Source organism: Lagenorhynchus albirostris, chromosome 10, assembly GCF_949774975.1.
Source record: "Lagenorhynchus albirostris chromosome 10, mLagAlb1.1, whole genome shotgun sequence".
Lineage (NCBI taxonomy): Eukaryota > Metazoa > Chordata > Mammalia > Artiodactyla > Delphinidae > Lagenorhynchus > Lagenorhynchus albirostris.
This window is the reverse complement of record NC_083104.1, coordinates 48885564-48913157: the sequence shown is the minus strand read 5'-3', so window position 1 is coordinate 48913157 and position 27594 is coordinate 48885564. Positions and strand designations below refer to the sequence as shown.

Genomic DNA, 27594 nt, shown 5'->3' with positions numbered 1-27594 from the left:
GTTCCTACTGTTAGAACTGCCACCCGGGCCCACTCACCCAAGCCCACTAGGCCGGACAGTTTGGAGGTAACCAGGGCCGGGGCTGCCTCGAACGGGCACGCGCATCAATTCACATTCCCGGACTCGGTCCTGGGTCGCAGGGGTTGGGTGGGCCCCGCGGGCCCGGAGGAGCCACCTCGGGAGGCCACCCGGGCCTCCACCTTACCCGCGGTCCCAAACCTCTTCCCCACAGGCGGTGCGCAGCCGGTGGCTGGGGGACAAGCCCGTCCCGCAGCGCGCGCTACCGCGACCACAACTGCTTCCGGGTGAGCGGGTCGTAGACACTGTGGCCCCGCCCCTCCCCCGCCTCCGCCGCCCGCCGCTCGGGCTGCGGCTCCTCTTGGGGGCCGGTTCCCGCTGTCTCAGCCGCGGCGCCTAGGGACATCGGCGTGACTGACCGACCGGCTGCCGCGCCGGGAGCCGCCGCATCCAGCCCGGCCCGCCTGGCCGGGGACCCAGGACTCAGTCCGTCCCCCGCGCCCCTCGCCCTTCGCCCCGGCGAGCTCCCGGCCGGCGAGCTGCGCTCCGGCCCTTCCCGGGCGGCGTCGCAGCCATAGCCCGCGCCCGGAGACAGGTAAGGGCCGCTCCTCCCGCCGGCCTGGAGAGGAGCGAGGAGCGGGGCCACCTTCCCGGCCTCTGCAGCCTGGCGAGGTCCGCGCCGCCGCGGACTCCTGCTAGGGGCCGGGCCCCCAGGCGGACCCCGGGGTCGAGGTTGCCCCCTGCCTGCGGCGTCCTCGGGCTTCACGCCGGGTCTCGAACGCGCAGCCTCGGTCCGCGAGCGGGGACGGCGTTACTCCCATTGTGGGAGAAATGAACTCGGGCCGCTGTCTCTCCGCTTCGAGTGCTCGGGGCTCCTTCTCCTGCACCCCGGACGCGGCACTCCCTCGGTTCTGTACCCGTCCGGCCACCCCGGGGAAGGGTGTCAGGCCGGTGGAGGGCGTAGCGCTTTTGTGGGATTTTTTTTCCTCCTCCTTGACCCGAGCTGAAGCGCGGGCATAACAGGCGCTTGTTAGGAGTGTCAGGGTTAATGCTTGACTAATGCGAGGTGTTATTCACACCCAGATTGTTAAGCTATATAGCTCCAGCCAGGCCTGCTTCTCGTGCTCGTGGATATCCCGCAGGAAGCCGGAGGACCTAAGGAAACCCGTGTCTTTTTCTTTCTTCGAGGGGACGGAAAAGTGCAAGTGTTTGCTCTACTTTTTCCACCGTGGGAGATACAAATATAAGGCTGCGGAGACCTGGCCAGGGAAATGTTGCATCCTAAACTGTAACTCTTTGTAGCGTATTTTCTTTGAGTTTCCACTTAATGACTCAGCATTTCTGCCCTAAAAAGAAAAGCTGCAGCGTAGGTTCATTGATTAAAAGATAATATGTAAGGATAACAGTGCCCGTTACTTTTTTATGGCATCACAATGGGAAGAGAATGTGGATACAGTAATGGAACCACAGAGATGGAGAGCAGGGTGTGGATGGATCAGTTCTTAATTAGTGTTTAAAATAACATTGTTTCAAGGTAAAATGTTTATTTGGGGGATGCTTCTGTATGAAGAGGTGCAGTTGTTGGAAAAGGCAAAGTGTTGCAGGTAAGGGTTAGTTGGCAGGGACTTGGCGTTTGCTGTGGTTTGAAGGTCTTGCAGAATTAACCGTTTAACAAACATCATGCTCTGTTTAACACATGTAGAGATGATGACCCAGTATTATACTCATGTAGAATAAGAATTTCGGAAAGTGTGATTCATTTAGGAAGTTAGGTCACTCGCTTTGTGAATCATTGATATGCATATTAAACTTGGAATAGAGGAAAGCTAGAGGTTTGTTACTGCCTGTTTAATTAGATGCCCTTGCTCATAGGAAGTGTTGTATTGATGCTTTGTTAGGTTTGTTGCTGCATATTTATTGTCGTGAAGTATGGTAAGGAAATAAAAAGTGAACTTTTGCAGAAGCTTTGGATTTAGAATAGTTTGTTAGTTCCTAAGTGGATTGTTGTGATTTTACCCACTTTTCTTTTTTTGCCAAATGTGGGAAGATAAATAAAGGAAGGTAAGTGTCTAGAAACAAAATAAATATCGGTGAAAAGGAGAGCTACATCTTTAAGGCAGGAAAAACTTCACTGAAAGAACCTGCGGTACACAGAAGAGTCTTGAGTGAAAGGCCTTACCCATTTGGGGGAATCTGCCCTTAAAGATGTGCAATGAGACTATACTGAGCTCATACTTAAGTTCTGGTGGAGAAGAAAGTGTGTATTGAAGTGGTGATTCATTATTGGAATGAATTCATTTTAAATTAGAAATAACTTTTCATTGCAGAAATGTAATTTGATCATTTTGGCTTTTAACGTGTTGCTAAGCAAAATGACTTTGAATCACAGCGTTCTTGATACTCTTAGCCTTCTTTTCTTTTTCTTCTTTTTGGAAGTCAGCTTATTTTACCTTGATTTTGATTTATAAGGAACTTTAGTTAGTTATCAGTTGTAAAGTAATGGTAAGTTTACCCTGTTGGTCTTGCTTACTAAATTCCTTTAATTCTTTGACTAAATTTCCGCATCTTATTTCCTTGGATATCCATTCTTATATTCAGAGCATTCCCTAATGTTGCTTTTGATTTGTGTCCAGCTAATAGTGACTTAAGAGTTTCAGTTTCCAGTGAACAGCTATTCCCTTTTGGAAAATCCCTTGTGGAAACCGCCTGAACTGACAGTCCTGATAGGTAGATATGCAAGAGAAGCCTTCTTAGGTCAGGATTTAAGCATCTCCACAATGAAGGAAAAAAGTGATATGGGGAATATATTTGGCAAAGTAGAGTCTTTTTCTCTCAAAACAAAACCAAAAACTGATCTTTACTAGAAATGAGAGAGAGGGAGCAGTTTCTTGCAAAGCTGTTTGTGAATTGTTTACCCTGCTCCTAGTTGGAAGAGGAACAGAATTGATGATAATATATATATTTTAAAAAACTCCCTATAGCGTGTTGGGAATGTCGATGAGGATCATTTTAGAGGAAATACAGTTCTTCTGTCCTCAGCATAGAAGCACTTTCCATTGCACCTACATAGAGACCATTTCATAGCCTTTTCCTTTTAGGTGGTTGCTTTCTCTCTGGAGAATCTGAACGGAGAGATGGTCCTTTAACAGGAAAACTGTACCACCTTATCCAGTTTGCAAATAAAGACTTTATGACCATCATTCAAAACTCAACTTTTAAAACTTCAGAAGGAAGGAATTGAGCAAAATTTACCCTGTGAGTAAAATAACTTTGGCTTTTTCTCCATTCTTTCCTTTAAGGTAATAGATAGGATACCATTAGAAATGATTTTTTGTGTGTTGCACATTGTGCTTTCACTTTAAAAACTTTTTGGCCTACAATAAATTAAGCCACACTTAAAAGGAATCAAACACTGGGCTAAAAACTGGGTTTATTATATGCTAGTACTTTTTCATTTATTCTATTATATCTTTATTTTGGTTGGGGAATGGAGAGAGAATTCTGTTTCTTGTAGAAGCTCTGAGATTTGCTCCATATGTATGCTTCTGTTTTGGTCTAGTGGTGGGGAGAGCAGTAGATAAGAATACAGGTGGTTAAGGAGAGGGAAGGGACTTCCTTGGTGGTGCAGTGGTTAAGAATCTGCCTGCCAGTGCAGGGGACATGGGTTCGATCCCTGGTCCGGGAAGATCCCCCATGCTGCAGAGCAAATAAGCCCATGTGCAAACCCAATGAAGCCATAAATTAATTAATTAATTTATTTATTTTTTTAAAAAAAAGAAGAGGGAAGAAATGGCATCCATGAAGGGGAGTGCTCACTTCATGGGTTCAGTAGATGTTTGTGGGACTTTTTAAAATTGCTAAACATTTGAAAAGAAAATGTTATATGGTGAAAAGGAAGTTTTCTTTCCACAATAAACTTCTAACCTTCTTCCCCCACCCCCTACGCTGACTACATAATCGAAACAACCACTCTTAATGGTTTCCTGTGTATCTCTCTCCAAATTTTCTCTTGCATATATAATCACCTATGTTTAGGAGGAATGTCCTATACCTTTCATTCTTACCTTTGATATGTCTTAGAGATCATTGTATATTAGCACATATGTCCATCTAATTTTTAAAAAGAATGGATGTCCTGCCTAGTGTAGATGAACCATAGCTTGTTCATTTTCCATAATTTATTTTAACATTCCCTATTGACAGACATTTAGGTTGTTTTTAGCTTTCCACTAACACTGCTGTAAGGAACAACTCGTATGTAAGTCTTCGCTCTAGTGCATAAGTGTGTATATGGAATTTATTTCTGAAAGTGTGAATGTAAGTTTGGGAATTAAATTGTGAAATTTTAAAAATTTATTTCAAGCTTATATTGGGATTTATTTTATAATAGAAGTTACCTTTTTCTTAACCTTGTAGGAGAAAAGAGTGCTTAATTGCTTTGTATTCTTTATCCTCACAATTTAAAAATATACTGTAAATGTATTTTATAAGGTAATTTTCGACATTTTAGAGTGACAGCTGGGTAATTTTATTTATACAGGTAAAGATAAAAGTACTGTACCTTGAAGACTGTGCTATTACAGACGAACTACTTCATTTATATTTGGTAATACTAGTTAAATGAGTGCCTTTTGTAGTAGCTTGATTGTTTTAGGATTTGATGACCAATATCAATTAAAAACATTGTATATAGTTTTAGTTCTTGCCCTGCAGAAGTCTGCTGCCATATTATTAGTCACATGGGAAATAAATGGCCTACCTTCTCTCTTCCTTTATCTTCCATAGCCTAGTCTATTCCTAATAAAATAAACCTCTGTGGGGTTTGAGATCCAAAATCCTTTTGCAAACCAAAGTGCTATTGATGGATTAATTTCTCAAGGCAAAAGGTAGGTACAGATTTAGTCTTTATTCTTCAAAGTGTTTGTGAACAGAATAAGGGAGGTTTACATTTTTAATTTCAATGTTATACAGCTCACTCATGACCAGGAGGAGGTTCAGGAATCTTTGCCCTTTTAAAATGAGAGAGACTAGTGGAAAAAAAAAGTGCTGAGGGACTAACATATGAGGATGAAGTTGGAACTTGTGAGTGGCAGTTTCCCTGGCTGGTGCCCAGGGTCTATTCTGAGGCCTTGTCAAAGCTCGTCTGACAGAACCCACCACATAACCACAATCTATCCTGGCCCCACTGCAAGTCAGGAAGGCCTGCGGTTTAGGAAAAGTGGCAACAACAGAAGAGGGAGCTTATAAAGGACATTTGCCTTCAGAAGATTAAGGCTAAGTTTTGGGGTGAAAATGTGCTTAGCAGGCGTATCCTAGGATCCAGTTTTTTTTGGTCTTCCCTTTTTAGGGAATGAGCATGATTAAGGAGAACTAACGAGGCCAGCATTTTAGAAAAATATGCACAAAGAGGAGCACAGGATTGTACCAGTATTGATGTCATGTCTGGTTCTGAGAGTGTTTGGCGGGGATCAGTCAAATGTTTTACAACAGGGGAAAGATATTACTGTTACCCACACAGGGAGGCCATGCCCCGAGTTGAAATGGTAGTCCAATTCAGAGACCTTCACACTTGTCCCTGGGATCAAAAGGACACTGGGAATGATGGGCTGTTTTACAGGATTATTTTGAGTTTATACAGAGAAATCAGCTTCTTCCCAAATTCTCATTCTCTTCTTCCCATAGAACTGTACAGTAGCATGTGTAATATCAGGAAGTTATCTCTTTAAACTCTTGCTTATTACCAGATGCTGTGTCCCAGCATAGCTGCCTTTCTGTACCAGGTGCTTTCTCATGAAAACCTTGGTCTTTCTGTACTAAGTGAATAAAGTACTTGGGTTTGAAGTTCTTTAACTGATCTCACTTCTTAGGCTAGAAAGCAGTTAAAGAGCTTAGTGTGCCAGTCTTTTGATCAAGGTTCATGTCACCATATTTATCCGCACCCTTGGATTAGAGTGGAGGTTGTTTGAAGAATTTGGCATACAGACTTCATTTATAGATGCAAAGCCCGCAGATAGTTTCCTTTCTTTTGCCTTAGGTTAGGTTGGCACTCCAGGAAATTGAGTTTTTCTTGCCCTCAGAAATTTGGATTGTTAGCATTTGATGATGATGATGTATTTAGTATTCAGTGTGAGGAGAAAAAATGATAGGAATATTTTTCTCTCTTCTCTATTCCTATTATTGGGTTTATTCCTCTTATCTTGTTATATCCCTTCCCTGTTTCGGCCTTCCCCTCCTCCTCCTAAAAGAGTGGGATTAGAACAGAGCAGAGGGGAGAGAGCGGAAAAGAGGTTGGGAAAACCTTGGAGTGCAGCGGCTTAGCAGAGTGTTTTTATTTTCTCAGAAGTAGATTATTACTTTAAAATCATAGTCATCTTTTTCCAGTGCTTTCAATTTGAACCCTCTATATCTTAGTTTTCTTTCATTATGAACACCAAAATTTTAACTACTTTTGATACAAAATATCTTTACTGCTTTAGGAAACAAATTTAACTTTTAAGTTGCTTATTCTGATCACTTTGTTATTCTTTCTACATCTCCCACTTTCCTCAATAGAAACATTTTAACAGCTAGGAGCGGTTTTTTGGCTGTCTGATTTCTGCCTTAAGTAGAGTATGCTGTGTGCAGAGGATTAGGATGTTAAAATGTTTATTTCTCTGTTAAATGGTTTAATCATTTATGATAACAATATAATTATTGTATTTATTGTAATATTTATTGTATAATTACAATATAATTAGTAAGCATATATGTTGTTTCTATTTAAAAAAAAAAGAGAAGTATTCCAGTTAAGTGATGCATAGATTATAGGACTAAAAATAGGGGGGGAAAATTCATTGTAGGTTTAGATTAGATGTTTTTCCCCTATCATGGTTATCACTATGTCTAAGTAGATAGTCAAGGAAATAAGAGGGTCGCTGTCCTCCTGTCTTACTACACTCATCTTTTGCTCTCTATCCAAAGTGGTTTTTTAGTTGTGGTAGAATACACATAACATAAAATTTACCATTTTCAGCATTTTAAAGTATACAATTCATTGGCATTAAGTACATTCACATTGTTGTGCAGCCATCACCAACATCCATCCCCAGAAATTTTTCATCCTCCCAAATGAAAACTCTGTGCTCATTAAACAATAATCCTCATTCCCCCCAGCCTCTGGTAACCACTATTCTACCTTCTGTCCCTATGAATTTGACTACTGTAGGTACCTCATATAAGTGGACTCATGTGGTATTTGTCTTTTAAAAACTAGTTTATTTCCCTTAGCATAATGTCCTCAAGCTTCATCCATGTTGTAGCATGTATGAAAATTTCACTCCTTTTTGAGGCTGAATAATATTTCATCATATAGATATAGATATATAGCATATTTTGTTTATCCATTCACCTGTTAATGGACATTTGGGTTGCTTCCACCTTCTGACTATTGTGAATAATGCTGCTACGAACACAAGTGTATATCTGTTTGAGTCCATCCTTTCATTTCTTTTGGGTATATATCCATAAATGCAATTGCTGGATCATATAGTAATTCTGTGTTTAATTTTTTGAAGAATTGCCTTACCATTTTCCACAGCAGCTGCGCCATTTTACAGTGTACAGTGTTGTAATATCTCTGCATCCTTGACACACTTATTCTCTCTCTTTCTATCTTTCTTTCTTTTTAAAAATAATAGCCATTCTAATGGGTATGAGGTGCTATCTCATTGCGTTTTGACTTGCATTTCCCTAATGATTAGTGATGTTGAGCATCTTTTCACATGCTTTTTGGCCATTTGTATATCTTCTTTGGAGAAATATCTATTCAAGTCCTTTGCCCATCTTTGAATGGGTTGTTTTTGTTGTTGTTGTTGAGTTTTAGGGGTTCTTTATATATTCCAGTTATTAATCCCTTATCAGATATATGATTTGCAAATATTTTCTCCCATTCCATGGGTTGATTTTTTTTTTACTCTTTTGATAGTGTACTTTGATGCACAAAAGTTTTAATTTTGAAATCCACTTCATCTAACTTTTCTCTTGTTGACTGTGCTTTTGGTGTCCTATCTAAGAAATTATTGCTATATCCGATGTCAGGAAGCTTTTTGTGTATGGACAGTTTAAGCTCTTACATTTATTTCTTTGACCTACTAAGGATTAATTTTTGTATATGGCATACACTAAGGGTCCAACTTTATTCTTCTTCATATGGATATCCAGTTTTACCAGCACCATTTTTTGAAAAGACTGTCCATTCCCCATTGACTGATCTTGACACCCTTGTTGAAAATCATTTGACCACATGTGCCGGGTTTATTTTAGTGCTATCTATTATATTCTGTTGGTCTATGTGTCTCTCTTTATGCCAATACCACACTGTTTTGGTTACTGTAGCTTTCTAGTAAGTTTTGAAATCAGGAAGTGTGATACCTTCAACTTTGTTCTTCTTTTTCAAGATTGTTTTGGCTATTCGGGGTCCCTTTAGATTCCACAGGAGTTTTAATGTTGGGATGGGTTTTTCTATTTTTGCAAAAACTGTCATTGGGATTTGATAGAGATTGCATTGAATCTGTAGATTTCTTTGGGTATTTGACATTTTAACAATATTAAGTTTTCCAATCCACGAACCTGAGGTGGCTTTCCATTTATTTATGAGTCCTTTAATTTCTTTCAGCAATGTTTTGTAGTTTTCAGTGAACATCTTTTGCCTTCTTGGTTAGGTTTATTCCTATTATTTTGTTCTTTTTTCTTATTGTAAATGGCATTGTTTTCTTAATTTCCTTTTTGGTTTGTTCATTGTTAGTGTATAGAAATGCAACTTATTTTTTTTGTGTTGATTTTGTATCCCTACAACTTTGCTGAATTCATTCATCCACAGTTTTAAAAGCAGTTGTATTTGTTTTCTGTGTTGTATAACAAAGTACACAAATTTAGCAACTTAAAACAACACACATTTGTTATCCTACAGTTTCTCTGGGGCAGGAGCCTGAGCGAGGTTGAACTGAGGCTGCAATTAGATGTTGGCTGGGCTGAATTCTCACCTGAAAACTCAACTGGGGGAAAATTTGCTTCTAAGCTCACTTAGATTTTTGGCAGAATTAATTTTCTTGTGGTTTTATGACTGAGGCTTCTTGCTTACTAGAAGTTACTTCGTCATCTAGAGGCTATCTTCAAGCTCCTAAAGGCTTTTCTCAGCTTTTTTATTTATTTTTTTTCTGGGGAGGGGACTGCGTTGGGTCTTCATTGCTGTGCGTGGGCTTTCTCTAGTTGTGGTGAGTGGGGGCTACTCTTTGTTGTGGTGCTCAGGCTTCTCATTGCGGTGGCTTCTCTTGTTGCGAAGCATGGGCTCTAGGCGCACGGGCTTCAGTAGTTGCAGCACATGGGCTCAGTAGTTGTGGCGTGCAGGCTCAGTAGTTGTGGCGTGAGGGCTCTAGAACGCAGGCTTAGTAGTTGTGGCACACAGGCTTAGTTGCTCCATGGCATCTTCCCAGACCAGGGATCGAACCCGTGTCCCCTGCATTGGCAGGCGGATTCTTAACGACTGTGCCACCAGGGAAATCCCAGCTGCTGTCAGCTTATAGGGGCAACCTGAAGTTCTTGACCCTCTGGTGTTTCCCAGTCTCACCACTTCATCAGACCATCAGGGAGAGCCCAGAGCAAGTCTGCAGGCTAGACAGTCTTATGTAATGTGACATAATCATGGGAATGACATCTCATAACCTTTGTCATATTCTGTTGGTAGAAGCAAGTCATAAGTTCTGTCCACATTCTTGGGAAGGTGTTTACACAAAGATGTGAACAGCAAGAGTTGGGGGTCATGGTGGGGTGGCTACCTTAGTGTCTGTCTGCCATAGCTGGTTACAAAATAGCACATATTTTATAAACCCATTTTGTGTAAAAAACATATATGTGCACTTAAAATATCTTCAAATGGTGGAAAACTGTTGTTTTTTATTGTTATTTTGTGGTATTTCTTCATTGTTTCCTCCTACTTCCTCTCCCTGCAACATTCCAGTTTTGGAATTTTAAATCTGTGTTTTCATTATAACTAAATATGTATTATTTACTAGTTAAGCCAAGAATTATATCATGATTGTTTCCTTTCTTGTTTAACTTTCTTTTTTTCCCTGGGGGTTAAGGCCTTTTTTTTTTTTTTTAGCTTAGTTTTCTATTCACCTTATTTTTCCCAAATGCTCCAACAGATTTTTCAAGTGTCTACTACTCTTTCTAATTTATTTTGAGCAAAATAATTAGTGGTTTATTTGTGAAATACCTGTAGAGAAATAGAAAGCAAAAATACAGCTTCAGGAAGAATAATAAAATGAGCAGCTGCAGTCTTACCTAGGCCAAGAAATTGAACATTACAGTATCCTAGAAGTTTCCTGTAAATATCCTTAAATGTCACCTTTTCCCCCTCCAGGTAGTCATAATCCCATTTTACACGTTAATCACTCTTTTGGGACCATTCCCTGCCTAGCCCTGCAGTCCCATCCCTCCCTCCAAATATGTATTCCTAATCAATACATGGTTTAATTTTGAGAAACTGAATAGTTTGACCACCTTTCTGTGTCTGTTAGTCAAGTTAGGCTAACCTACTGTAACAAACAAACCCCCAAGTTTCAGTGGTTTAACATGTTAAAGCTTATTTCTCACTCACATCTCTGCTGTGAGTTGGGAAGCACTGGCAAAGGAGTAGTTGGTTCCACAGAGCCACCCAGGAACTCGAGCCCCTTTCATCTAGTGACTCTGCCATTCCCTGGGGCTCAAAGACTTTCACAGTTTCACTGAGCTGTCTGCGTCTGGCTGGCAGATTTGAGGGCAGAGAGGGAGAGTGGTAGATTCCATGGGAAGTTTGATGGGCCTGAACTAATACATACGTCACTTTTGTCCACATTCCGTTGGCCAGAATTCAGTCAAATGGCTGTACTTAATGCAAGGAAGGTTGTGAAATGTAGCATAGCTGTGGGCAGAAAAGGGAAGTGACCTTGGTGAACAATAGGTCAGTTTCTACCATAGTATGTATCCCTAAGGAGTATCTTTTTTTGGACAGTTTTGAAAACCTGAATGGCAAGTATAAACCTAGCTATGAACAGAAAGGTCCATATTGCCACTATTAAATGAAGGCTTACAGGAGAAGATAAGCTGAACAGAGTCTTCCTTGAGTCCTTTCTGTAAGTCCTTGGGAAAGTTGGCTTATGAGTCTTGGGAAACCGTAAGACTCATCACAATCAGGGCACCTGGCAGAGGTGAAGTTTTTACAAGGTACTAAATATCTAGAAGAAATATGGTTGGGGAAGTACAGTGCTATTTCTAAGCAGTTCCTGCTCTAGCCGTTAAGAATAGGTAAAAGCAAAATGTGTCCGTGGTGTGAAATAAGGCCTCAGCCAATCTAGGCACCTGGGGGTAGGACAGCGGGAACTTCATCAACATGGGGTCAAGACAAAGTAAATTCAGATACAAACCTGGGCCAGATCAGCTCATATTAAAAAGAAGTCTTAAAGGCTGTGGGAATTTGGGTGGTGACAGCCCTCTACTATGTCTCTTGAATCTCATTGCTTCAATCTGTAGCTTTCTTCCTGGGATGTCTCACCCTCGCTGGGTATCAATTCCCTTTGCCTTTTCTGTGTTGGATTTATTTCCTGTATGCTAAATTTCCTCCCTTTTGATTTTCTCTTTTATTAGAGATGTATCTTCTAGTAACTTATTAACAAAGGGTGTAAAAGAGGTAAATTTTTGAGAACTTATGTGTCTGACGTGTTTTTAATAATCAAGTATGAGAATAGAACAGTGTGGCTGGGCATAGGTTGTCTGTAATTTTCTTTCAGGAATTTGAAGGCATCACTCTATTGTCTTCTTGTTGCCAGAATTACTTTTTGTTTCCAGAAGACTGAAAATTCTAATTGTTAATCCTTTATATGTGACCTGGTTTTTCCACCCCTGGAAGCTTGTAAAATCATCCTTGCCCCCATGTTTGAAATTAACTATAATAATTCACTATGAAATACCTGTGGACTCAGGACTTGTGTTACACATTCTGTAGGCCCTTTGAATCTGGTGACTCATGTCCTGAATTTCTGGGAAGTTATTTTATTAATGATTTCTTTCTTTTTGTTTCTGTGTGTGTGTATGTGTTTCTGTGTGTGTGTGTGTGTGTGTGTGTGTGTGTGTGTGTGTGTGTGTTGGGGGGATGGGGGTAGTGGGTGAACAGGTATGGGAGGGTCAGTTTCTCTTTATTTTTATAAAAAGGGGCCACCACTGTTGGTATTGAGTCTTTTCTGAGCAGAAGTGATGTGTCTAGAGTGGACCTCATTGCCTGTGTCTTTAGACTGGAGTAGCACTTGGATTACCTACTGTCACAGCTGTGCTGTCAGCTCTGCTCTCTAATCATTCCCTCATGAACATTGTACTTATATCGCATTGTATCTTGTTGACTTCTTCCTTTTATGAGCCTAATCAGTATCTTGCCTACCATTTCAGGGCATTATTTTGTCTTACTATGTAAGACAGGTTTAAGCTACACAAACCTGACCAACGCAGCTCAAGAGAGGGAAAATGCTGGCATCTTCCTTTCTGCTATAAAAGTACCTCATGTCACCACTATTTTTTTTCCCTAGTGGGTGAGCTACATGGTGGAAGGAATCATACAGGTCTTCAGGGAAACCCAAAAATTTTCGAGAATTTTGCTCTGATAATAAAAACGTGTGGACTTAAACATTGATGTTTTCCCCAAGACTTTAGAGGACATTAATGGTTGCTTCTTTGTTCTAACTTTGACCTGTTGATTTGAGTCAGAGTTTTAAATTTATTACATTTTTAAGGTTAATATATTGGTGTTCATTCTTTTTAAAATTAGCAATGTGTTTTTCATTTACTTAGAATTTGATTATGTCCATAAGTGTATTGGTTGATGTGAAATCTGTTAGAAAATTATGGTTTTACCAGAGATGACCAACATAAATTTTTATAGTCATACTTTGCAGTTGGTCTGAGAGGCTAAATGAATCTTTCCCCCTTAAAAGCTTATTAATATAGCGTCAAAGTTGGTTATCCTTACAAGTTTTCATACTATGAAATAGCCACAGAATTGTAGCTTTTAGCTTAAATCAGTTTTTGGTAAGGTGATTATCAACAGTATATAAAGCTTAAGAAAAAAGAAAATTCTTTTTTTTTCTTTTTTACATGATTGCCTTTGCCATTTATTATTCATATGTACAAAATTTTACATATTTTCAATCAAACTTTACATGCCATTTTGTCATCTTTCTGTACCTTATAGGCATGATATCAAACTTGTCCCTGTCTTTGCTTGCTTCCCGTGAGTTTTCTAATGCCACAGTTTATTGCATCATGTTGACTGGCCTTGACTTAAAGCTGTTGTCAGTTTGGGTCATTTTCAGCTTAGTGTTTTGTTTTACCGTAGATTAAAAAGAAATTCAAATGATTGTCTTTACTCATGTAATTTTTTTCTTTTGTTGTATTATGTTCTAAGTTTTATTTTTGTTACTATTAGAATAGAGTTATTATGAGTATCGTCAGTAGAATTCATTCCCAATCAGAAGGAGAACCTAAGTTCTAAGGCTAATTCTTTTTCCCCCTTTGGGATTTAATTCTGGTCCCTTCTATTTTATTATTAGTGGCAGAGGTTAGTTACATGCTTCTATCATATTCTGATTTTCATTCCTTTTCATGGAAGAAGTATTTCAGTAATAATTCCACATACCTCAGAAAGAAAACACACCCTTGTACAGTTCAGTAAGAGATGTTGCTACATATCTAGTTAATTGGAAATAGTGAAAAGTGCCTTCCCACAAAGTATGTAGGTCTGATGTTGGATTAGATTTGTGTTTGAAAATGTACAGTTTCCCACCCACCTACCCACCCACCTGTGGCTCAACTAAAATTAACTTTAGCCAGGGGATTTACTTCTGAGTTTTGCTTTGCCACCTCTTTTGCTATTTTGATTTCAGATCTTTTGTGGGGTTTTTTTTTTTTTTTTTTTTTTGGTGTCAGTTATACCTTATGTTTCTGAAGCATTTTACAGCTTATAGAAACGTTTATATCCATTTGATCTTTAAAACGACCCTTGTGATGTGAGAAGAAATTTAATAAGAGAAGTTCAAGACTTGTTCATTGAAAATCACAAAACATTGTAGAAAGAAATTAAAATCTAAATAAATGGCAAGATACCCCATGTTCATGGTTTGGAATCTTAATGTTGTTAAGATGGCAGTACTCCCCAAGTTGATCTATGATTCAATATAATCCCTATCAAAATCCATGCTGCCCCACCCCCTTTTTTTTCCCTGCACCAGTTTTTGGTGCAGAAATAGTCATGCCCATCTTAAAATTTGTATGGAAAGATAAGGGACCCAGAATAGGCAATACAATCTTAAAGAAGAACAACAAAGTTGGAGGGCTCATTCTTCCTAATTTTAAAACTTACTGTAAAGCTACAATAATCCAGACAGTGTAATGCTGGCATAAAGATATACATATCAATCAATGGAATGGAATTGAGGGTCTAGAAATAAACCCTTACTTTTATGGTCAGTTGATTTTTAACAAGGGTGCCAAGACAATTCAATGAGAGAAGAAAATTGTCTTTTTAACAAATGGTACTTGGAAAAGTAGATATCCACATGCAAAAGAATGAAGTTGGATCCCTGCATCACAGCATATAAAAAGCTAACTCAGAATGGATCATATAAAACCTAAAACTGTAAAACTCTTAGAAGAAAACACAGTAGTAAATCTTTGTCACCTTGGGGTAGGCAGTGCTTTCTTAGCTATGCACCACCAAGGCCTTACAACAAAAGAAAAAAAATTAGGTGACTTGACTTCCTCAAAGTAAAAACTTTTGTGCTTCAGAGAACACTATTAAGAAAGGATATGCAGAAATAGTATAAGTACATTCTCTGACCTCTTTACCATTTTAATTTTCCCACTGTAGTCTTTTGCCTACTTATAAGGCAGTGATTAGTATGTACATAGTACCTTGCAAATTCTCAGTAGATATTTGTTGAAAAGGGAAAAATTAAAGGTATATGATTTATTTTATTAAAATTTCCTAATTTTACAATCTCCATATTAATTACATTAAAAAATCATATCCTTATTGCATGCTTTCATATTTCTCCCTCGTTTTTGCTTTTATCTTTGTTTTCATCACCTGAGCTTCTGTTAACCCTAGTACTTCTGCTGTTTTCTTGTTTTCTGCTTTATTTCACACTTTTAAGTGTGACCTATCTTCAACAATATGTAATTTTCTCTCTCCCTTCCTTTCATTCTCTGAACATACGACCGTGTATTTCTGAGACACTTTAAAAGGCGTAGGGAAAGGAGGCCATTTGAGTGGTACTAGAACATGGTTTACTTCGTAGGGCAAACTGAGAATGCAATTGTTGGTAAGAGACATCTTCCTAATTTAGGTTCTGCACAGTTGATGAAGTAGTATTATAAATCATGCTGAACATACAGCCCATTAGAGTTCATTTATTGAATAACATTGTTGGCAAGGAAGGAAGTGCATCACTGGCATGTCATCTTATGAAAAGAAGAATTGGAAAGATTGTCAGTTGTGTTGTGTATATGGGAATACTATGTATTCAAAATATGAAACTTTAAAAAACATTTTTGGTAATTCTTAGGACTTCTGAATGTGGAAGTAGGAGATGTGATTATACGAGTTCGCTTCGACCCTTTACAGGCATTATATTTTATAAAAGATGAGTTTAAATTAACCATTATAGGTTCTGATACTTTCTTGAGATTTAGTTTGTGCTTAGCATCTACCTTTCCTTGTTCTGCCAGGCCATCCAGTGTTGACTCATGTATTTTTTGCCTCATATATATATATATTTTTTTTACTTTGCCTCAAGTTCTAGACGTTTGTTTTTTTTGGTCGATTTTGTAGGTCCTGGTAATGATTTATTCATTTTGTGTAATGGTCTCATCTAGATATTTGCAGAATTGGTATTTTTCATTATAATCCCTACCTCCCTTTTCCTCCCTCCCTTCCTTCCTTTCTTTTTCCTTTTTTCCTTTCTCCCCACCCAACCCTTTGCCCTTCCCCCTCCTCCATTTTCTTCTTTCAGTCCAGGAATTCCTGTTCTCTCCTTTTCCTAATCTTTCTAAGGTATACATAGCTATTCGTATTCTTCTATCCTCTGGTTACCTCTGCCTTCCATTTTTGTTTCAAATCAAGATTTTTTAATTGGCAATTCCCAGTTCCCAGGCCTATTGTTCATTTAGTCATTTACCTTTCTCACCGGTTACTTTTTTTATATATAAATTTATTTATTTATTTGTTTTTAATTTTGGCTGTGTTGGGCTTTCGTTGCTGTGCGCAGGCTTTCTCCAGTTGCGGTGTGCGGGCATCTCATTGCGATGGCTTCTCTTGTTGTGGAGCACGGGCTCCAGGCGCGCGGGCTTCAGTAGTTGCAGCATGCAGGCTCAGTTGTTGTGGCTCGCGGGCTCTCTAGAGTGCAGGCTCAGTAGTTGTGGCACACGGGCTTAGTTGCTCTGTGGCATGTAGGATCTTCCCGGACCCAGGCTTGATTCCGTGTCCCCTGCATTGGCAGGCAGATTCATAACCACTGCACCACCAGGGAAGCTCTCACCGGTTACTTTTTTCCTAATACTTTATTATAGAAAATTTCAAACATACAAAGAAGTTAAGGGAACTCCCTTGCCGTCCAGTGGGTTAGGAATCTGCACTTTTACTGCAGGGGTCCAGGTTCGATCCTGGTCCGGGAACTAAGATCTTGCAAGCCTCACAGCATGGCCAAAAAAAAAAAAAAAAAAGGTTGATAGAGGTCTGTGAACACTCACGTACCTACCACCTAGATTCTACTATTAATGTTTTATTATACTTTGTCACCTATATATTCCTTTATCCATTCTTCTATCTATCCATTATTCTATCTTTTTTTGTTTTTGTATGCATTTCAAAATAAGTAGCAGTTATAAGTACACTTCAACCCTAAATATTTCAACATGTGCATCATTGACTAGAGTTCAGTATTTGTTTAGAGGACTTTTTCTTTTGAGGTGGAATTTATATAGAATGATGTGCACAGATCTTAAGTGTACCATTTAATGACCTCTGTCTTTCCTTCTAAGTCAATTGTATTCTAATAAGAGGACTAACACTAACTAAGAGCATTATGAGGCCATACTAGCAAAACTTGTGTATTCATTTGGATTTTCCAGAAAAGACTATGAATACCACAGAGTACCTTAAAACTTTCTTCTTATTTTTGTTTTTATTATGTAAATGTGCTACAGTATAATGATTATAGTTAAAAGTGTTTTTATTTTTTCCATATTGTTCCATGCTTCACCAAGAATTCTTAGTATGGCCAATGATATCACATGATGCATGCTGGAATAAATAACTTGAGGATACTTTTATTTAGTTAAAAATATGAAATTTTAAAGAAAGGCTAGGATGGCCCTTTTGGCAGCTTCATAAGCTAAATATGTAAAAGAGCTAGTTAATTCAAGACACTTTGAACATTTCTGGAGTGCTTTGTGGTCTTTTAAGTGCTTGCATTTATCTTAACTCATTTGAGCCTCACATTAGCCGTGTTAGGTAGTTGGGACAGTTGTTATTTCTGCTCTCTGGATGAAGAAAGCAAGGCATAGGCAGTGGGAAGGACAAAGCAGCAGTTGGTCATACAACCAATTGAACTCAGATCCTCTCACTTTAAATCTTGTCCAACGGCAACAGCTACAATCACACTAATTCTTTAGTTCAGGTGCTATTCTGGATCCTTGGATTTGCTTATGAATAACTAACAAATGTCTTATTGTACAAACTAGGGTCAACTGTAATACCAATGCTGACGCGAAGACTTATGCCAATATTTTGAATTCTCTATGATGAAGTATTTAGATACAAGGCAACCGCAACCATCAGGATCCAGACAGAACTATCTAAGTGTGCTATATTTAGAGTGTGGCACACTGATATTCTGTTCTCACGAGAGTGAACAATATCATGATTGAAATGCCACTTAATGTGGCAAAATGCCTATTTTTCAGAAATGTATTACATGAGAAGCTTATTGGAGAAGAGAAAGCCTAATTGATATACCTGTTTTAGAAGGTTTATATTCCACAACATCCTTTCTTTCCTTTAGGTAGACAAATACTTAATGACAAAACCATCTGGAGAAAATCAGCTTGATGTTGGGTAAAGGACTTAACAAAAACCAGTCAGTTTTGTTCTTGTCAGTGAATGTAAAGGTTTAGCTCTTGGTTTAGTTGATAGCACTAAGGAAGAGCTGGGAGAAATTAACATGGCTCCCGATGAAAAGTGTTCTTGAGAAAACCTCCTTGGAATAGAAACTTACTGAAAGTCCTTTAGAATCAGAAACCGGAACTAATTTATTCGAGGTCACCTTTGAGTCTGTACCTTTAATTTTGGTATTTTGTTGAAAAGTAGTTTTCTATCGACTGTGCCAGAAATCTTATTTCTTTTAAGGTTTCCTCCATCGCTGGTGTAGAATGTTCTGGAGTTGTTAGAAGATAGTTGCATAGGAGCTGAAAACCAGATTTTTCTGGTATTAGTAAATGTGTCTGCTTACAGAATACAAATAATATAATTTTTTTCAAAAGCACTAGATTGTTTTTTGAAATAGGTAATGGTCGATCTGCCTCATGTGCAAATGAAAAAGGTGACAGGACCTGGCCAGTCATGCACGTAAACACCTGGGTACCCTTGTAGGTAGGACACGAAGGATAAGGAAGACAGGGAAGTTCCCATTTCCTGCTCATTAGCCTGTGCCTCTGTCCCTTTCACTGTTATCTTTCTCTCTGGGTGAGTTAGCCTGGAGCTTGTTGAAACAGTTTTGTTTTTTAGGCGTTTTTAAGAAAAGATAATTCTTTATATAAATCTGCGTGCTAGGAATATCCTGGCAGCTCTAAGGTCTAAGACAGTGTTGGTTGAGAAAGATGGAAATTGGATTACAGGGAAAGAGGAGAAAGAAATCCTACATTCAAAAGAGCACCACCAGCAGTGGCTTCAGATTGCATGTCTCAGCTGTGTAGTATATTGAGCCTAATTTGGGTGTGATCCACTTTGGGGCCAGTTTATTCTTTGATATGAATGTTTTTATTTTTAAATGCATCTCTTTTTTCCTTTTTCTTTAAAATGCTATTGAAATTTTAAAGAATCAAGAAGAAAAAAATGCGTCCATAATCTCGTCCTCGTAACAAAACTGCTATTAAGCTTTTGCTACACTTCCAGCCAAATCTTTCTTCTGTAATTATTTTTGTGTGTCTGGAATTAGAAAATGGCTGTTTTTGTGAAATGCCTGCTTCTGTGAAATGTCTTTTAGTGAGTCCTTGGAAAGTTGGCTGAAGGACAAATACTGGATGATATCACAGCACATCAGCTAAATTGTCATTCCAGTCTGAAAAGGAACTTTGTGTTGCATGCTGCATTTTTCTCAGTGGATGACTAATATTTGTAGAGCATTACTATTAAATAAGTGAAAGATTTTTTAAATGATGCTGACGATGAGGATGATGGGAGACTTCTGAAAAAACTCCTCTGTGCTTTCCAGAAATTGTCTTGATTTCTGGCTAGAAGTTATCCGCTGCTGCTTTCACATATACATTCTTTTTTTTCTTCCATTTCCACTTAAATGAATCCTTTTCTTGTATCAGATATATTTTCTATGGCAGAATAATAAACTGTCTTCAGTCTTCATTCTGATTGACAGATATACAAGTCAGCTATGTGGGAATAAAAATGGTGTCAGCTAAGATGGGAATGGCCTGAATTTTCATTGGAGAGAACTTTTTTGGAAGAATGAAGTGGTTCTGTTTTATTTTGCTTGAATCAAGTAAATTACAGTACATTAAAGTCACTTGTACTTTTCATATAGTTCATACTATTAGGATAAACTTACTTGAGATTTTCTTTGTGACTCACTGTATAATGAAATTTCGCCAGTCTATTTTGATAAAACTAGGGAAAAAAAATTAAGTTAATGGATATTTCACTAAATGAGAAGGAGGTCGTATAAATTGGGATGCATTCTCAGGAGTATTTTTTTTTTTTTTTTTTTTGCGGTACGCGGGCCTCTCACTGTTGTGGCCTCTCCCGTTGCGGAGCACAGGCTCTGGACGCGCAGTATCAGCGGCCATGGCTCACGGGCCCAGCCGCTCCGCAGCATGTGGGATCTTCCCAGACCGGGGCACAAACCCGTGTCCCCCGCATCGGCAGGCAGATTCTCAACCACTGTGCCACCAGGGAAGCCCCTCTCAGGAGTATTTTTAATTTCATATACCATGTGTTAGAAAGCTTAGATGGTCTTTATCAGCCTTGTTATTTAATCCTGGCAGATGAATTTTTCTTCTCTCTTTTGTAAAAATACATCTATCTTATAATAATAACAATAAAAATAGACCCATAGATATATTCTTAGTTGTTGGCCTGTGTCATCACTGTTTTGTTCATCAGAGTATCTTTGGCACCTCCCATAGTACCTACCTGGCAATAGCAGGCACTCAGAATTTGTTGCATAGAGGGTGTTGGTTATTGCTAATTGCAGAGTAATAAACCTTCATTTGTTTTTTATTGTGTTTTTTTTTTGATGTGGTAATGGTTTAAGTGGAATTGTTTCTTGAATTACATTAAAAGCCAACTTACCCTTGTAGCTTTAAGACTCTATATTAAAATTTCTTGAATATGTGCTCTCAAAGTTTTAGGCTGCATGACTTTTCTGAAATGTTTTTGACCTTCAAATGGAAATAGATTTTAGAAATAGCTGTAGTAACTTTAACCTGTTAAGTAGAATTACTGCTCTTTGCAGTTTTCTGAGGCTAATATGGTTATACATTCTGTGTTTAGCATGGTAAAAAGAGTTAGGAGGTTTAGTAATTAGTATAAATTTAAATATTCTAAAATTTATTGAAATAAATTGATAGTGGAGGACAAAGTGTTTGGTGACTAATTTCTTTAATTTATACATAAATATATAAATATTATTTCTCTTTGTTAAAAGTGTAAATGAGCATTAAAAGTGCATAAAGAGAAGCATCCTAAATTATTGTTTCTTTTTATTTCAAGGCTGAAAACAGTGAAGTCACTTTTCACAGTTAAAAGACTATTAAGAAGACAAGATGGGGACTCCTGGTTCTGGAAGGAAAAGGACACCTGTGAAAGACCGATTTTCTGCAGAAGATGAAGCTTTGAGTAGCATTGCCAGAGAGGTATGTCTGGAAGACCCCTCTCAACACTGAGTTGTACAGATGAGAATGCTATGAAAATTCTGGGTGGAGGGTTGGAGATATATACAGACATTCATTCATTAAGCTAGTTTCAGAATGTTTACTATAAATAAGATGTTAAATATGCCCTCTAAAATACTGTATTAGAGTAAAATACAGTTACTGTCTCTTTACTTGAATATTTATTTAACTCATTTAAAATTAATTTTTCATTTTATTTTTGTGGATTAGTTGACTTCCAGGTATTTGTCCTGATGTTTTGAAATTTATAATTAATCTTCATTATTGAAACTTAAGGTAATTAGAATGTTGAAGATATGATAACTATATTACAAAAATGCTCATTGGGCTCTACAGTTAATATATTCCAGGAAGCACTGTATAAGTGTTAACAGAAATAATCCTTATTTGGTGTCTGCTCCGATTCAGTGTCTTAGCTGTTTTTTGAATAATTGCAGTGGAATTTTTATGTCTAACTTTTAGCTAGTAATAGAGCTTCTGGAGCATTTTTGTTTTGGTTTGTTGACAACTCAGACAAAAGGAAAGGGGTGTCACCTATCGAATCTCTGGCAGCATTTCCTGTTGCATATTGAAAATTTAAGATAACTCCCAGCTGTGATTTCTTAGGGAGGAGCCAACTTTGTTTCAGCCTCTTATCTGCAGCTGCAGACCTGACCATATACTAACCTGGTACAAGAATTGCTTAGAGCATTTTAAAATTGTATTCTTTGGGTGAGAATTATTCCCTCATCACTTCCTCTTTGTTATTCTTAGTAAATAACTCATTTAGGACTAGTGCTGTTTCCTTTTGACATATTACACAGTCTTTTTTTGGATCCAGCTCACTGTTACGTTTTTCCTTTTATAAGCTACTCAGCTTTTGAATTAGAAGTCAAATTTTGTAGGAGGATATTTGAAGCAGAGGAAAGTTATCTAAAAACTGATGACAAAACTGTGATAATACTTCAACAAAATTACTTTTAAAAAATCTGAGATATTTTTAGATAAAAAGGTAAAAGATATTTTAAAATGAAGTAGTGGATGACACTTTACAATGGTCTTAAGTATTTACCCGAATGAAGTATTTTGGAAGCCACGTAGTTTTAGTTGAAAATTGAAACTACTCAAAATGTTTGCTTCCAAAATTGGAGGGATTTACATACCCAGATTTCTGTAAGTGGGGAAAATGCCAGTTTGTTTTAGGCTCTTTCTGTACCGTCACTGGGTGCTTGAACTCTTTTTTTGGATGTGATGCTTCATTTACAAAACTGCGTAGCATTCTAGCATCCAACACTGGAGTGCTTACTATGTGACAAATACTATTTAAGCATTTTAAATGAATTAGTTTATTTACTCTCCACAAAATTGTGAAATGGGTTCTATTATATTCTCCATTTTACAGATGAAGAAATCATTGCATAGAAAAGATAAGTAACTTCCCTAAGGTCACACAGCTAAGAAATAGCTGAGCTTGGATTCAAACACATAGTCTCACTGTGCTGGGCTGTTTTCAGTCTTCTCCATCTCCTCCATTAATATTTTGTTTTTCTGTAGCTTTTCATGATTTTAAAAGCACTTTCACATCTTGATTCTCACAATAACCTTATGAGTTAAGTAGGATAGGCATTGTTATTAGCCTTATTTACAGATGAGGAAACAGATGAAGCTGAGAGATTAATGTCTGGAAGGTATCAGAACTGGGACTCACATTCAGCTTTTAAAGCCATTGTTTATTTTTCTGTATCATACTACTTCCAGAAGAGCTGGACTTTTGGAGAGTTATAAGCGTGGCTTTGAATTCTGGCTGTACTAGTTGCTGGTTGAGTAATCTTCTTAAGTAACTACTCTGGACTTCATTTTCCTCATCTGTAAAATGGGAATACTATGGGCCTTCTGTATTATAGGGCTGCTGTGACAATTAAAGTAAATAGTGCATGTAAACTTTACCATAGTGTTAGGCTTCCAGTAGGCTATTTTGTTGCTTATTAATAAGTTGAAATAGAAAGTAAGAATAGAAGTAAAATATTCTTCTTTTACAAAAAATATATTTATTAAGATAGGTGTTCTAAAACGTGGTTGATCATCTGAATCTCCCAGGTTGCTTTTTCAATGTACAGATTCCCAGGTGTTACCCTATACTTGCTAAATCTGAATCTATGAGGTTGAGCTTATAAATCTGTATTTAAATACACACACACACACACACACACAATTAGGAATAAAAGCTAACAGAACCCCCATAACAATTAAAAAGGACAAATAGCTTAATCTTTCTTTTTTTTTAAGTTAAATCTAAGAGTTTAATTTGTCTTTTCCTCACTTCAAATTGTTTTTTGAGGTAGGCAGGGTATACCATAAATAAAGAAAACTAGCCTCTTTTTCCTCCTGCTTACCGTCTGCTAAAGTATCCATGCTTCTCAGTTGGCCCCAAATGAGGCAACTAGAGGGAATGAAGAGCAAAAGAAACAAAAGGCATGAATATGTTCTGCAAACTGGATAATTTGCATGCTAAAATGTGGAACCGAGTGCACTTTAAAAATTGTTGTAAAATACTCATAAAATTTACCACTTTAGCCATTTTTAAGTGTGCAGTTCTGTGGACTTAAGTACAGTCACATTGTTGTGCAACCATCATCACCATCCATCTCCAGAATTCTTCTTATCTTGTAAAACCTGTTGGCATTTTTAAAAGATGTTGAAATGTTTGAAGATTGCTCCATGAAGGCAGGAATGTGGATGGATCTAGGCATGTGTCTGTAATAGGCATGTTGCTGCTTTGCTGGGTGAGCATGTGTGTCACAACTCTGTGAAGATGTCATAAGAGCAGGTGTTGGAGGAGGTCAGCAGCAGGTTCTCTAGGCTATCAGAAGGCCAATCTGGATGCTTACCTTTCTCGCTTGTTTGACTTTGATTGTCCCACAGGTTTGGGGGGAAATGCAGTTGGAGAGTTGACTTTCAGTGAAAATTACCCGAAAGCACAGAGTGTATCAAATGGAGACCCTTAGGCAGCTAGCCTCGCAAAAGGAGAAAGATAGGGATGGATGAAAGCCAGTTATGCCGCCTTACCACGGTCAGTTTGGTGAGTGTTATGAAGAGTGTTCCTATGAGAAGTAGAAGCTTCTTGGAGGGTTTGCAAGCAGTCTTACTATGGCCTCACTGAAGCCTGGAATATTCCTCCTTTCCTTGTTGTAGAGCTGAAATTATGAAGAAAACATGTTTTCTGCACATCTCTTCAAATGGAAGTCATCAGAACGTTGCTTATTTTTGAAGCTGATGATTTGAAAGCCCTTGCAGTTCTAAAATTCTGTGATCTCTTTTGAGATTCAGGACCCAAAGAAAATTCATACTCATAACACACAACTCTCTTGAATCTAAAGAATCAATGACAGGCATAGAAAGCGATCGTCTTTTATAGGAGTTAGGGTCTAGTAAGTGGAATGTTTGGAGACTTTTACGTTGAGCAGAATTTACGTGTATACATATTTGGTGTGCAAACCTACTTGTAATAATAAGGAAGAAAAAGAAACTATGGCTGTTTAACATTTGTAGCTGCTAGAACTTGGATTTCATTTTTTTAAATAACTTTATTGAGATATAATTCACATAACATATAGTTCACTCATTTGAAGCATACCATTCAATGGTTTTTACATGATTCACTTTTAATTTGTGGTTAAAATATATATAAGAAAATTTGCCATTTTAACCATTTTTAAGTCTACAATTCATTGGCATTAATTACATTAACAGTGTTTTATAACCAGCACCACTGTCTATTTCAAAAATCTTTCATCACCCCAGACAGAAATTCTGTAACCATTAAGTAGTAACTCCATTGCCCCCTCTTTTAGCCCCTGGTAACCTCTAATCTACTTTATGTCCCTATGAATTTGTCTAATTCTAGATACTTCATATAACCGGAATTTTACAATATTTGTCCTTTTTGTGTCTGGTTTTTTTCACTTAGCATAATGTCTTCAAGATTCATCCATGTTGTAGCATGTGTCAGAACTTCATTCCTCTTTTTTTTTCCTTGTAAATAACTTAATTCCTTCTTTTATAGCTGAATGATGTACCATTGTATGTATATATTATACTTTGTTTATCCATTTATCTATTGATGGACCCTTGGTTGGATTTTATTATTTTGCTGCTTAAAGAGGTAAATTCCAGGCATCTGGAATGATGAGTAGTGAGAACCAGAAGTTTGTGGTTTTGATTATAGATTAGCAGCCTGAGAAGGATACAAAGGGAAGAATTGTGCTTAGTTTAAAAGATACTGTCCAGAGGGCTTCCCTGGTGGCGCAGTGGTTGAGAGTCCGCCTGCCGATGCAGGGGACACGGGTTCGTGCCCTGGTCTGGGAAGATCCCACATGCCACGGAGCGGCTGGGCCCGTGAGCCATGGCCACTGAGCCTGCGCGTCCGGAGCCTGTGCTCCGCAACGGGAGAGGCCACAACAGTGAGAGGCCCGTGTACCGTAAAAAAATAAATAAATAAAAAAGATACTGTCCAGTGTTATTGTTTTATGGAATAATAATCATAATAGCTTGATAGAGCTAATGATTTTCTCATAGTTATTTAGCTATTTTATTTGAGTATTCATTTTTAGGCCATGTCGAACTAAGGATAAAAAACTCTTGGCAAGGATAGCAGTTTTTTAAAATGCAAAGAATTACCATAATCAATAATAATTATGGGTAATACCATCTTTCATTTAAGAATAAAGTAGTCTTGGGGGCTTCCCCGGTGGTCCAGTGGTAAGGAATCTGCCTTCCAATGCAGGGGACATGGGTTCGATCCCTGGTGGAGGAACTAAGATCCCACATGCCGCGGTGCAACTAAGCCCACACGCCTCAACTAGAGAGCCTGCATGCCACAAACTACAGAGCCCATATGCCTTGGAGCCTGTGTGCCACAGCTAGAGAGAGGAAACCCGAACTCCACAACTAGAGAGAAGCCCGCGCACCACAGGGAAAAGATCCCGCATACCTCTATGAAGATACCGTGTGCTGCAACTAAGACCCAAAGCAGCCAAAAAAATAAAGAAAAAAAATTAAAAACTTAAAAAAAAGATTAAAAGAAAAGAATAAAGTGGGTTCCTTTTTTAAACGTGAATTTTGAATGTCATTCATTTAGTAAATGTTTATTGAGCATTTACTCTCTGTAGATGCTGTGTTAGGTAAGGAGGACAGGGAATGGACAGGTCTAACATGGTCATTTCCCTTTTTGGAGCTTAAGTTCTAGAGGGGAAAATTGACGCTAAAAAATCATTACATAATGGACCTGTTCTTTGATTTTCAGCTTTTTTTTCTTCAAATTTAATGTCTACATTTAATATTGTAATTTCTGTCTTGAAAGCTGTGATTGTCAGTGTATATCACAACCAGTGGCATTCTTAGAATTGAGCAAATGTAATAATACATTTATTTACAACTGTGCTAAATGCTTTGAGTGAACAGTAAATGATTTCATTAAAGAGTGTGTGATGGGGGACTTGACATTTTGGGGGCTTTGGGAAGGCTTCCCTGAGGAAGCGCCTTTTCAATTGAGTTTGAAGGAGGAATGCAGTGATTTAGGGGAAGCAGTTGTCAGATGCGGGGAGGAGCTTTACAGTCAGAGGGAAGAATGTGTGACAAGCTTGGAGGCTGAAAGAGTGTGGAGAATTCAAGGAGTAACAACAGCACAGCTAACATTTGCTGAGCTCTTATTATGTACCAGGCACTATTCTAAGTTCTTTAAACAGATTTAATCCTCTTGATAACTCTATGGGGTGGTCTACTATTCTCATTTTATCCGTGATGAATCCAAGGCATGGAGAAGTGAGGTAACTTGCGCAAGGCCACATAGCTAGAAAAGGGTCGGGCTGAAATGTGCACTTTGGCTCCTACACTCTTAATATTTGCCTCCCGTGATATCACTGTTAACTCTGACACGTACAGCAAGGAGGAGAGTAGCCAGAGAGGTAGGCAGGAGCCAGGTCACACAGGCCGGTGGTTCTCAACTGAGAGTGATTTTGTCTAGCTGAGGGCAGTTGGCAGTGTATGAAGATATTTTTGCCTGTCATAACAGGGGGAGGGGCGCGCTAGTGGCATGTGTGGGGAGAGGCCAGGGATGTTGCTAAAAATGCTACAGTGCACAGGACAGTCCCCACAGCAAATGTCAGTAGGGCTGAGGGTGAGAACCCTGATATAAGATTTTGGTCTGTGTCCTAAGAGCAAAGGAAAAAACATTGAAGGGTTTTGTGTAGGGGTATGACGTGAACAGATTTGTGCCTTCAGAGGATGACTTTCCTGCGGGTTGGAGATGATATCACAAGGAGACGTTAGTGGATGCGGAGAGATGAGTCATGAGAC

The 27594-nt window shown here is 38.4% G+C and overlaps 1 protein-coding gene across 16 annotated transcripts in view; it reads left to right on the top strand.

The window, feature by feature from the left end:
* Positions 1-360: 360 nt before the first annotated feature.
* Positions 361-27594, top strand: part of LRRFIP2 (LRR binding FLII interacting protein 2) — a 119533-nt gene continuing 92299 nt past the window's right edge. For 15 of the 16 annotated variants that reach the window (XR_009542894.1, XM_060162395.1, XM_060162393.1 and 12 more), the window contains exons 1-3: positions 361-613; positions 3117-3273; positions 21080-21222. Coding sequence is in view for 15 of the 16 variants with exons in the window: in XM_060162395.1 (XP_060018378.1) it covers positions 21133-21222 (90 nt within the window). In the remaining variant the exon portion in view is untranslated. The remainder of the gene's footprint in view (positions 614-3116; positions 3274-21079; positions 21223-27594) is intronic. The other variant, XM_060162379.1, reaches the window with a different exon arrangement.